Source organism: Cebus imitator, unplaced genomic scaffold (genome assembly GCF_001604975.1).
Source record: "Cebus imitator isolate Cc_AM_T3 unplaced genomic scaffold, Cebus_imitator-1.0 Scaffold538, whole genome shotgun sequence".
Taxonomy (NCBI): Eukaryota; Metazoa; Chordata; class Mammalia; order Primates; family Cebidae; genus Cebus; species Cebus imitator.
The window spans coordinates 647,361-660,710 of NW_016107853.1; the positions used below are offsets into that span (position 1 = coordinate 647,361).

General features: G+C 49.6%; 1 protein-coding gene across 4 annotated transcripts in view; it reads right to left on the minus strand.

Moving 5' to 3' along the window:
• The window catches only part of EPN2 (epsin 2), a 93,123-nt gene that overhangs the window by 14,419 nt on the left and 65,354 nt on the right, over nt 1–13,350 (minus strand). For 3 of the 4 annotated variants that reach the window (XM_017514887.2, XM_017514886.2, XM_037733588.1), the window contains 3 exons: nt 10,421–10,533; nt 8,307–8,399; nt 7,182–7,356 (listed from right to left, as the gene is read on the minus strand). In XM_017514887.2, coding sequence (XP_017370376.1) covers nt 7,182–7,356; nt 8,307–8,399; nt 10,421–10,533 — 381 coding nt within the window. The remainder of the gene's footprint in view (nt 1–7,181; nt 7,357–8,306; nt 8,400–10,420; nt 10,534–13,350) is intronic. The other variant, XM_037733587.1, reaches the window with a different exon arrangement.

The window sequence follows — 13,350 nt, forward strand, 5'->3', positions numbered from 1 at the left end:
CCCCGGGGACTGAAGCTGCCCTTGCCAGTTCCATCTCTGCTTGACATGGGGAAGGGCCCATCAAGACACTGAACCTGCCTCCTGCTGGAATCACACTGTGGAGACAAGCCCTCGCTCTAACCCCCTGCAACAGGACACCTTGGGGGTCCTCAGCTCTCTGTCCCAGCTGGAAGTAAGTGGCATGGTGGAAATGACGCATCAGGGAGAGGGCTAACTGCCAGTCGAAGAGCTGTGGTGTGACTTCAGTGCTGCCGTGACAAGGACGCAGGAAGACCTAGGGCCCAGCGCTAGGCTGATTCTGGCTCCCTGCACAGCCTGGGGGAGCCAACATACATTCTTCACGCACAGCCCAGCCGTGCCTGGATGACAGAGGCTGGAGCCTCAGCTTCCCCTGCAGCCCTGACTGTGCGTCGTCCCCCCTGCACACTATCCCACTCCCCAGCTACCATCCCTTCCCACTTGCCTTTGTCAGGAGCCATGCCCTGGTTACTTCCAGGCCCCACTCTCGCTTTCTCCTGCAAGGGTGCCCTGGTTCTCCTTGGGAGAATTCTCCCCTCACCCACTCCCATTCAGACTCTGAGAGGGACAGACCCTGCCCTGGCAACAGAGAAGAGTTCCCACTGGCTAAAGTCAATCTGCAAAATGCCCCCAACTCCAATCCCCCATCCCCAAATCCCAGAAATGGTACTGGAGCTACAGAGAAATCCTCTATCTCCTGGGCTGTGTGAACTGGACTATGAGGTGGGTACCCAAGGCAGCCACTGTGCGTGCCAGAGCAGAGGCTTGAGCTTCTGGGGTGGAAAGCACAGTAAAGGGGGTCTGACTCTTGGTGGTCACCTCCTAGCCACTGGTCAAGCTGAGGGCAGCATCACATGTTGACCAAACTGCCTCCCCTGACACACTGTGTGGGGAGCTTGCCGGGAAGGCCTGGCCCCCACCCTGCAGCCACCATGCCAGCCCGCCATGCATTCCCCACTCTAAACCCAGCTCAAAGCAGGGCACTCACACCACTTGTGTGTATGTAAGACTGCATCTGTCCCCCTTTCCAAAGCATGTGCTCCAAGAGAATAGGGGCTGGGTCTGCTTTGCTCCCCATCCCCGAGAACCAAGCCTAACACACGGAGGGGGTGCTTCATCACTAACTAGGGATTGAAGAGAGGTCACAAGGATCAAGGGAACCACAGGACCTCAGGCTGGCAGAGACTTTGCAGTTTATCTGCATCTCTGCACACTGGAGTTCAGTGACCACTTGTAACAGGTTCTGGATGAATGTCTGGTTCAGGGGCTCAGAAACACAACCCGATAAGAGTGGCCCATAATCTCCATCCTGATGATCTAAGACATGGAGCTTTCAGGTGTCTTAGACTTAGTGGTATTCACGCACCCTGGCACTCAGGGGGCACCAGACTAGTCTAGGTTCTCAACCATGCCTCTTCTTGGGAAGCTCTTAGGGATTTTAGTAAAATACTGATGCTGTCCTCTCCATACACTCAGATTCTGGGGTCGGCCTGCGCATTTGAGTTTTTAGAAGCTCCTGAGATTATTCGAATGGGCAGCCAGGATGCATAAGAAACACTGAGCTCTGGGTGCACCCAGACCCCTCACCAAGCCCTTCCCACAAGTGAGGCGCCATCTGAGGGCCCAGCTCATACCCACAGGCCTGAGTGGGCAGATGCGTAGTGGAGGCGAGCTCCGGCCTCCCACAGTCATCTTGCTCCATCCAAGCAGCATCTCATCAGCAGTCCCCAGGCCTGGCCCCAGGACGGCCCCTCCCTCTGAGACAGAAACACAGCGAGCCACTAGAGCCGGCATGCGGGTCACAGGCAGCCACCAATGGCAGGAGACAGGGCAAGAGGCAGGCCTGAAGACAGGGTGACCACATCTCCCAGAGTAGGGATGTCTGAGCCATGATTTCAAAAATACGTAAGAGTTTGCCAGGTAGACAACGAGACACAATATAAAGATCAGACATTTAAAGGAATCTAGTCTGCCTGAGCCCCTGCAGAACCCTCACCAAACAGAGAGGAGTCTCTGAGCTCTGCTCAGACTCCCAGGTGCCCCAGGCTTCACCTTTCTGACCTCAGTCACTACACACCTGGGCTGCCTGCAAAAGTAGAATCTGTCCTTCCATCCAGACGTACTCTCAGACAGTAAAGTTCTAAACACAGCTTAAACCCATAGGTTTGTATCTTTAAGATACAAACACACAAGGCATTTTAACATTTCTAGAAAAAAAATTTTTTTTTTTTTTTTTTTTTTTTGAGGCAGGGTCTCACTCTTGCCCAGGCTGGAGTGCAGTGGTGTGATCTTGGCTCACTGCAACCTCTGCCTCCCAGGTTCAAGCAATTCTCCTGCCTCAGCTTCCCGAGTAGCTGGGATCACAGGCACCCACCAACACACCTGACTAATTTTTTGTATTTTTAGTAGAGACGGGGTTTCACTATGTTGGCCAGGCTGGTCTTGAACTCTTGGCCTCATGTGATCCATCAAACTCACCCTCCTAAAGTGCAGGGATTACAGGCATAAGCCACCACGCCTGGCCAACATTTCTGGAAGAATTCTTTCTACTGGGAACTCTGCAACATGTGCAGTGTCTCCACTGTATGAGTTCTGAAGCACTCTCCATGAGCCAGCAGCATGCTGACCCACCATCCAGGGCTCATGGACCAGACTTCCACGTGAGAACCCCACACTGCAGTGTAATGCCACCTGAAACTATTCCAGAGACTCTCTGACACCTCCAGTTAGCCTTTACGGGCCCTGCTTCCACTCTGGAATCTGTTATTAAAATAACAAACAACAGCACTGCTAAGAATTTTTTAACTCAGCAACTGTTATCATGCACAATGTTGAAACCAACAAGTTTTGGCTCAGAAAGAAACCCCTACTCCTTTTTTTTGAGATGGACTCTTGCTCTGTCACCAGACGTGAGCGCAGTGGCGCAATCTCGGCTCACTGCAACCTCCACTTTCCGGGTTCAAGGAATTCTCCTGCTTCAGCCTCCCGAGTAGCTGGGACTATAAGCACATACCACCACACCTAGCTAATGTTTGTATTTTTAGTAGATACAGGGTTTCACCGTGTTGGCCAGGATGGTCGTGATCTCTTGACCTCGTGATCCACCTGCCTCAGCCTCCCAAAGTGCTGAGATTGCAGGCATGAGCCACGGCGCCTGGCCAAGAACCCCCTACTTCTATAGCCTATATAAACAAAGTTGGTCACATCTCAGACAGCTTTGGATGTGGAGTGAAGTATGTGCTTGGATCAAACCCTGATCACCTCCAAATCATCCAGGTAATCATGGACAAGCTGCTTGGCATGGGTGAGCTCTGTCTAGTTTTGCATCCTGCAAGTGACGCTGGGGACCTATCTGTGTGTTCAGGACACAGCAAACTGCTGGGGTGAATTCAGATTACACAGATGGGCAAAGCCCCCCAGACACATATACACAGTACCATGGTCAGTGTGACCTCCTTCTTTGCTGTGTGCAGGGGAGTCATGGAAGACCATACACTACGGTACCTTGCTTTCTTCAAACGTGACTCACAGACAAAATCACAAAGTCACGAGCACTCCCTGAGGCTAGCTGTGCCCTCAGGGAATGCCTGCTGGCTCGGGGAGGCACTGGGCATGCTCCTCCTCTATGAATGGATAGATTTGCTGCAAGGCTTCTCTCTGTGCTCTCTCCCTCCACATCCTTGGCAGGGTCCAGGCCATGCCAAACACCCGATCAATGCTTGTTGAAAGCTCAAGTGAATGAGAGGAAAGGAAGATGGAACCAAGGTTTGAAAGATCAAGCAGTTTCCGGCCTCTTCTTCACAGGGAGCCTGTGTCCTGGTCGCCTCCCACCCGCCAGCCTGGCTCATCCCAAGCCTCACAGATGAATATTCATGTGCAGAGGGAAGCAGTCACAACTAAGGGGTCACAGAAGAACTGAGCTGTGCAGAGGTCACCAGGAAGCCAGCAGCACCACCTGCTGCTGCCATGGCGGAAGGCAGCTTCTGTCCCAGCCCGGGTGGTGGGCGGGAGTGCAGAGAGAGGGCTCCAGCCAGCCAAGGTCTTCTGAATCAGCAGGCTGTGAGCCCTCCTCAGACCAGGTGGCTGCTTTGTGTGTCTGGAATAGAGGAGGAAGTGCCCCAGTGACCTGGCAGGCTTCAACCTCCCTCCTTTCAGCCTGGAGCATTTCCTCCCAAGGCCACTTAGCCAAGCTGCCCCTAGTGCTGCTTGGAAAGAACTGGTAATGATGGGGCTCACTACAAATGGTGGCTTTCAAAACAGTGTTTCTTTCATCCAGAGGGCACAGCTAACAGTGTTACAGGAAGAGACTCCAATCTTTCTAATATATGAATGTGTCTCAGAATGGAGGGGTGACCCTGAAAATGTGCACTATTGGATTTAACTAGATGCTAAACAATAAATCATACCACGGTCTTGCTCTGAAGCTGTGCTGACAGAACGTGGAAGCGGAAGGTGTGCTAACATGCTTCAGCAAATGCAGGAGCTAGCAGAGGGCCATTCTCCTGCAGAGCTGGTCAGCACCACCACGGAAAATTAAAAGAACACTGTGACTTTAATGTATTTTTCTATTTAAAGCAGGGTGCTTAGAACTGCAAAACACTCCTATGAACATTACCAGGCTGCTTAGTGAATGATGGTACAGCCTGGTATTGTTCAGAATTTCTAACGATGCCAAGAACTGCTCATGACACTACAAATTGAAATACACACATACACACACATGTAATTATATATAAAATACAGCCTCGACTAAGTAAAAACATAATGCCTAGAAAAAAAGACAGGAAGCAGACGAGCTAACATTTTAACAGTGGCTATGTCTCCAGATTGAAATTTACAGTGACTTTTCCAAGACATGCCAGGGCCACAGAAGGACCTTGCAGCAGTCCAGGATGGTGTGACAAGTATAGGACATGGTGCCATAAGCACTGAGCGTGCCCCAAACCTACTAACAATGTCTTTGGGCTTTGGTGGCCTGTCTCTTCCCCAAGTCACTGGTAATAACGCCAAGTGCGTCAGAACCAAGAAGGTCCTGGGTTGGGCAAGTGGCAAGAGATGGCAAACTGGCAGGCAACAAGCCACATGTACCCATCCTCAGATAGCTTTTAATTAGCTCCAACCATATTCTTAATTTTAAAAATTCACAGCCAACATTTAAACACTAATAGATTTCAAAAATCCAGGTTTCTATCTTCTCTTTAAAAAAAAACTGCATTTATAACAGCCAAAATGTGGAAACGGCCCAAATTCCACATCAATTGCTGAATGGTTAAACAAGGTGTTGTAGATCCATGCAAAGGAATATTATTCATCCACAGGAAGTCATGAAGGACTGACACATGCTACAACACCGACGAGCCTTGAAAACATGATGCCAAATGAAATATGCCAGGCACAAAAGCCCACATAGTGCACAACTCTGTTTCTATGAAATGTCCAGAGAGAATCCCTGGAGATAGAAAGCACATCAGTGGTTGCCAGGGGCTAGGCATGCAGTTCCTTTCTGAGGTGAAGGAAATGTTCTGGAATTAGATAGGTGTTGGTGGCTGCATAACATTGTGAATGTGCTGAAAATCACTCAAATATCCACTTTAAAATGGTTGAAATAGGCCGGGTGTGGTGGCTCACGGCTGTAATCCCAGAACTGAGGGGGGCCGAGGCTGGCAGATCACTTGAGGTCAGGAGTTCCAGGCCAGCCTAGCCAACATGGTGAAACCCCATCTCTACTAAAAATACAAAAACTAGCCGGGTGTGTTGGCGCACACCTGTAATCCCAGCTACTCAGGAGGATGAGGCAGGAGAATTGTTTGAACCCAGGAGGCGACGGTTGCAGTGAGCCGAGATCATGCCACTGCATTCCAGCCTGGGCGACACAGTGAGACTCTGTATCAAAAAAATGGTTGAAATGGTGAATTTTATCTCAATTTCTTAAAATTTAGGAGGGCAGATTCACGTGGGTGGCATTCCTAGGTGGGCAGCAGCATCTGCACCTACTCCACCACTCCATACCCCTCTGCTTCTCACACACTGATTTTTCTACAGGGAACTCCCTGCCTCTTGGTGCCTGGCCACCTTCTCTTCCCTGCGGACCCAACAGAAGTAGCCGTCCTCCAAAATGCTTGCCTTACACTCCCTGGACTCCTATACTCCATCTCATCGCACCCCAGGATGCTCTCACCCTCCACTGAGGCCTGGACTACACAGTATGACTACTGTACTGTGTTCCTGTCCTGCCCGCTCCTGAGCAGGGCCCTGACAACAGACAACAGCGACAATAATCACCTGCTGTCTCAGGGGTCATGCCCAGCGGAACACAACCTGTCATTTGGTACATTTCAGCAAACATCTAGGGAGACGAGCTGAACACAAGAGACGGTTCTAACTGAGAGAAGCAGAGACTCCAAGAGATACAGGCAAGATGCCACAAAATATACAAAGTTCCCAAACAGAAAGCCCACAGGTCAGCCATGCCCAGTAGGGTTTAGAGCACCAGGAGGGGCCTCCAAGGGCACCGAGCCAGGAAGCCTTCACAAAGCCTGTTGGGCCACGCTCCTCCCCAGTGATTAAGAAACTCATGCACCCAAGATCATCAGCCAGATCAAACCAGTTGTGTCACGCTCACATTTTGAACTTTCTTACATTTCACGTTAAGCAAAACTTTAAAATATTCATTTAGCCTCTTAAATGGATTTTTTCCTACTGTTTTAAGTAACAAGTAAGAATTATAGCAAATGTATCCCCTTTTCATCAGCAGTGGTGGTAAGCACATCATCATTTCCAGCTAATTACAGCAGCTTGATTTGGATATTCCACGCTGTGTATTACGGTTCCTTAAGCTGGGGTGCTGGGCGCAATGCTGAGGCTTCAAGAGTTGAAACGTGTCCCAGAGAAGGCACAAGGCATTTCTGATGCAAGTGGGAGGCTGAGGGGAAATCAACTTCCTTCTCCCAAAGCAGAAAACCATTCAAAACAGAGAGAACACCAGGCCACCATTCTCAAGGAGGGGGGTGAGGGCCGGTTGGATGTCACTGCTGAGAGCTGGAGGAGCCTGGACACCCAACACAATCCACTAGACCCAACTAGGTGAGAGACAGCAAGAAGCATGGCCCTGCCCCTCACCCATCCAGCAGGCAAGCACGGGAGACCAGTGATGGGGTCTTTACCAAATGATGGCCAGGGGTCCGAACTGCTCGCAGGAGCCGCTGGACCGCCCCAGGGATTGGTCTGGTTAGTGGAGGCCGACGGGCCCCAGGGCTCCGCTTTCTGGGCTGCAGGGCCTGAGCTGGGGAGAGCATCCATTAAATCCAACAGCGTAGTCTGCTGTGGGAGAGAGCCACGCTTTTAAGAGAAAGAGAACGGAATAGATTTTACTTTGCTACAGTTACAGCAAATACCCATAAACTAGCCATAAATATCACCCACTCGTACCTCTTCCTCCAGTGAAGCCCTCTAGGAGGTGCCGAGAACTTGGAAACTGAGCCGTCCCATCTCCCTCCCCGTCCCGCCAGCTCTCCAGTCACAACAAGCTATTTACTGTCTGCCAAATGCCCCAACAGACCTCACAGACCTCAGGGCTCCACAAACTTTTCCAGGCTAATACTGGCTTCTTTCTGCCCAGGCTGTGGATGTCCTCCAGAACACCATCCCTCCCACCTGCCAGTCACCATCCAGGGCCAGCCTAAGGGCCCTCCTCCTAGGGTTGCCTGCATGCTGCCTACTCCCAAGACCACCACATGTGTCACCAGGGATCATCATCATCATCTAGTCAGGAGTGAGGGGCTCCACCAGCCACAGCAGCACTGTAACAGGGGAGGCCAATGGAGCCCTGGGGCCTGTGGTGTGAGGAGGGGTCTGGGTCTTGACTAGATGATGATGAGCTCGTCAAGAGCACAGCCATGTCCTGGTCACCTCTACATCAAAGCAGGAAGCCTGGCACAGTGCTGACCAGGCAACCAGCACTACTGGGGGCACATCCTGGGGCAGGAAAGTGTTCTGAAGCCACTGGCACGTAGCTCACTTGACAGCTGCTGTAGCCACAGCTGCAGGAGGCAGGCGCTATCATCACCTCCATTTTACAAACGAGCAGACTGAGGCATTGGGACATTGTCTCCTGGTTAGTTCAAGTGTGCTTTCAGTCGCCTGCTCACCTGGCTCTTGCTCACTACAGGCATGAGGGTTATCTGCTGAGAACTTGCTGTGCATCACGCCCACCAGGCAAGTTGGGTGGGGACACTGGGGCAACAACTACAGGACCGTGTGAAACAGCTACCCTCCCAGCAAGCTCTTACCTCTTTCTTTTTTGGAATTTTAACTGTGTCCCTTCGGCTTTCTTCCAGGGCCATCTGTAATCTGAGGTCATCACCCCGCCTGAGGCGTTCTTCCTGTAGAGGGACAATGCAAACTGGTAATTGTAATAACATTGCTGGACAGAACAAAACCACGCTGGCCAGAAACAGGAAATGCACATTGTATGATGCAGTATTTCAAAGGAAGATTTCAAAACTATTTGTAAAACACAATTACTTTCAAATCCTGAATGTGTGTATACCCAGAAGGCTCCTCCCTCATTGCGACTCTTGTGACTTCAACCCCTTGGGGTCACGCCAGGGAGACTGTAGCTCAGGTACCACCGAACTGGGGAAAGGGGACGCTTAATCTAAAATCTTTTTTTCTCAAAATGAAAGCGGCTTTATAAATTCTTTCTACTTATAGAAGCAATGTGCATCCTTATAAAACACAAATCTAACAACTCAAAAAGGAATTAGAAAGAGGATAAAAATGACATATCATTCCATCTCCACTGTGTGGAAATGGCTTCCGGAAAATGGCTGCCTATTTCTATGACTCCTAACAGAAATGATTCACTATCTTTTTTAAGGCAAAGTCACCATAGGCAAAAGACAGGGTTGTCCTAAGGTTTTATATAATAATTAAATATAAATAAATTCCTTATGTTTTTTCTTTTCTTATTTTTAAGAGACAGGGTCTTACTACATTGCCCAGGCTGGCACACAGTGGCTATTCACAGGGACAATCCCACCACTGATCAGCACAGGAGTTTTAACTTGTTCCCTTTAATTATAAACATTAACTAAAAGGGGCTCTAACTGTCTGTCTGCCCCTGTGCTTCTCAGTAGACGCTACCACCATGCACATTCCTCCTGGGGTGCCATGGAGCCGCATGCATCCACATGGGCAGCTACTGGCAGCCTGTTTCCCACTGCAGGGACAGAAAGGTCACGACTGAGACTGCCCGCTGTCACTGAGCTTTAGAATGTTGCCAGTTATAGACACACAAACAATGCCAGGACAAGCTTGTCTGTACTCAAATCTAACTGTCCCTAGTATCCCTCTCTGAACTCCAGCTTCTAAAGGAGAGGAATCCCTGTGCTGCCCCCTGGTTCCATCTACCTTTTTTAACCAAAGGTCAGTGGAGACAGCCCTGATATCTGCAACCAAAGGCATGACAATTTGTAAGGCCACTCTAATTACTCCTTTCCCTTCTCCCTGTTTTAAAGTAATGCGTGCTTACTAAAAAAATGGGGGCGGGGCACGGTGGCTCACGCCTGTAATCCCAGCACTTTGGGAGGCTGAGGTGTGCAGATCACTTGAGGTTTTAAGTTTGAGACCAGCCTAGCCAACATGGTGAAACCCTGATTCCACTAAATATACAAAAATTAGCCAGTCATGGTAGCAGGCACCTGTAGCCCTAGCTACTCAGGAGGCTGAGGCACGAGAATCACTTGAACCTGGCAGGCAGAGGTCGCAGCGAGCCAAGATTGCACCACTACACTCCAGCCTGGGTGACAAGAGTGAGGCTATCTCAAAAACAGAAGAAAAGAGAAGAGGAAAAGGAAAAAGAAAAGAAAAATGAGAACTGAAGAAAATTACAACTACACATAGTTCCGTCGTTGAAACATAAGCACTCTCATTTCGGGAGCATTTCCTCCCAGCCTCTGTTTTTCTGCAAATCTCTTGCTACAGTCACCAAAGTGCTTGGCAGGGGCTAGGCTGGTTCCTGCCCCTCAGGCCTGCATTCCTGAGCTCGTCCTGCAGCCACCCTTCAAGGAACCTGTGCAGCTTCAGCTAACTCCGGGAAAGCCCAGGCATGGCTGTGTCTGTGCGAGTGTTTCCGGGAAGCTTTTTTAACTGGTTTCTTTCCTTGGGAACAACTTCCTGGAAAACTTTTCCTAAATGTAACTTTGCATGGGCTCCCTCCCTGACTGGGGAGGGACGGTGGGTAACAAGAATACACACTTATGGCAGCATGAAATGCCATCTCAGCAAGCATATCTGAACTGTTTTGAAGACAGGGCTGTTTCTCCCATTGTCCTCCCAGTGGGCCACACGCCGCCCTGAGCATGGGCAGTCAATGCAGTGCAGACCTGCCTGGGGCACTGACCTGCTCAGCCACTTCTCTGCTCATGGCAAGTGCCAGCTGAAGCTGAAGCTCCTCTTCTCCACTAGTCTGGGGCCGGGCTTGCTCCAGCTCGGAGGACACTCGCGGAGAGGTAGCTGTCGGAGAAGACCAAGTCATCATACGCAAAAGACAAGGCCAATAGAGCTCCTGCACAGCAGTTTCCCAGACACACCAGATCCCATTCCCATCTCAAACCCTCAAGGTCCCGCAGCGGCCCAACAATGCAGGCAGAGGAAAGGAAAGGCTTACAAACACTTTTATGTTAAAATCAAGTGACAGCCAAACGCAGCTTCTCAACAACAGAAGCCCCTGGAACCGCCCAAGAGAAGATGCCTTTGGGTGTGCAAACCCCAGCCGTCAAGCTTCAAGAGGATCAGAACCTCAGTCTTCACTGCAGATCTGCAGTGCTCCAAAAAAGGAACTAACTCAAAGACTCAAAGTATAGCTCTTGAACAGATGAACCAAAGAGTCATCCTTCAAACAGGTGCAGGGCATATGGAGACCAAGGACTTCACTCCAGGCACACCAACGTTTAAGAGTTGACCTTTGCCTCTCGTAGTGTTACTATGAGATCATGGAAAATTAAGCCCGCCCATTTCTGCAGTGACCCTAAACATTTCTGTTTTGTAAGCACCTCTGTACACTGACTAGAAAGAAATGCAGATAAAAATGCAAACACGCATGCAGACATTTTTGCTGTATACTTAGCTAGTTTAAACAGTTCTAAGCAGCTCCTGGAAAGACAGCTTTGTTTTCGTTTTTGTTTTTTGAGATGGAGTCTTGCTGTTGTCAGTCCAGGCTGGAGTGCAATGCCACCATCTTGGCTCCCTGCAACCTCCGCCTCCCAGGTTCCAGTGATTCCTCTGCCTCAGCCTTCTAAGTAGCTGGGATTACATGTGTCCACCACCAAGCCTGGCTAATTTTTGTATTTTTAGTAGAGATGGGGTTTCATCATGCTGGCCAGACTGGTTTCAAACTTCTGACCTCAGGTGATCCACCTGCCTCGGCCTCCCAAAGGGTTGGTATTACAGGCTGGAGGCACCGCGCCCTGCCTCAAAGACAGTTTTTATTGAATGAATGAGACATGAAGTCCTAGCTGATATAGCAAACTCCAAATGGAGTCTTGACAGTCACACCATAAACCATGGTGATGGGGCGTCACAGCCATTGGGATGTTTGCATGGATGAGGGAGTCTGAATGCCTCCAGAAATTACTGTAGAGTTCTGGAAGTATGTGCCCACCTCTGCCCCATTTCAGGAAGGATCTACAGCTTCTCTAAAACTCTCAGAGCAAGACCTGCCCTCTGAGAGGCCTGAAGCCACTGCTTTAGCTGGTTCCTCACCCTGCCCTCCTCCTGGGTCTCTGTGCATGCTGTTCCCTCAGCACACCCACCTCCTCTTTAGTATTCAGAGCTCGGCTTCCCCGACCTGGTCCTTCCCCTCCATCCTGATGCTGCGTCAGACTCCAGACCTTTCCCTTGTAGTACTCACCCCTGGCTGACACACACCTGTTGGGTAGAGGCTTACATGCATGCATGGAGACGTACATGTGCAGGTCGACAGATGGACAGATAGACAGCTACAGAATTCAATTTCATGGTTAATGGGTCATTTTAAAATGCTCTAATTGTGCCAGGCATGGCAGCTCATGCCTGTAATCCCAGCACTTTGAGAGGCTGAGATAGGTGCATCACCTGAAGCCGGGAGTTTGAGACCAGCCTGGCCAATTTGGTGAAACCCCATCTCTACTAAAAATACAAAATTTAGCCAGGCGTGGTGGCAGGCACCTGTAATCCCAACTACTTGGGAGGCTGAGGCATGCAGATCAGTTGAACACAGGAGGCAGAGGTTGCGGTGAGCCAAGATCACACCACTGTACTCCAGCCTAGGTGAAAGAACAAGATTGCATCTCAATAAATGAATGAATGAATGAATGAATGAATGAATGTTCTAATTGTGTATTAGTTTACTTCCTTCTTTCATTATATCTATTCTAGGAAACCTAACTATCAGGATTTACTCACCTAGGTGTTGCTTCTGCCTTACTTTCCAATCTACGTTTGCTTCTTAGGGTTTTCCTCTTTGGGAGAAACTAAACGGCTGGGAATAATTACTGACAAAAGAGGCTTTCAGATGGCTGGGCCATGGCTATGGTGAATAAAACAGAGGAAGGGGCCTAAATGCAATTCAGGCCACAGACGTGATCCACAGAACCAGGGGAGGCAGGAAGAGGCTGCTTCTGGGCAGAGGGCTGAGTTGGGGCTGGGCAGGAGACTGGGAACTTCTCTACCATGTGAGGTTGCCAAGCAGAGGCATCACCCTATCATGAAATTCTTTAAAACACACAAAACATATAGTGATAAATTTACTTTGAAAAAACCAGCAACCAGTGCCTCATGGGCCTCCTCTAATCTGCATGGACAGGCCAGAAAGGTGCAGCTATAAAAACACAAATGTATTTTTCTTTTCTTCTTCTTCTTCTCTGCTATGTTCTTAGCAAACAAATGTATTTTTCTAAATGAAATAAAGTCAAATCCCATCCTAGTGTATCACTCAATTATATTTTCCAAAGTTGTTTTGTTTTTGTTTTTGAGATGGAATCTCACTCTGTTGCCAGGCTGGAGTGCAGTGGCGCAATCTTGGCTCACTACAACCTTTGCCTCCTGGGTTTAAGCGATTCTCCTGCCTCAGCCTCCCGAGTAGCTGTGACTACAGGTGCATGCCATGACGCCCAGCTAATTTTCGTATTTTTTAGTAGACACAGGGTTTCACCATGTTGGCCAGCACGGTCTTCATCTCTTGACCTTGTGACCCACCTGCCTCGGCCTCCCAAAGTGCTGGGATTACAGGCGTGAGCCATCGCGCCTGGCCAAATATTTTCCATAGTGTTTCTACAGAAATAAAGCAAGAGG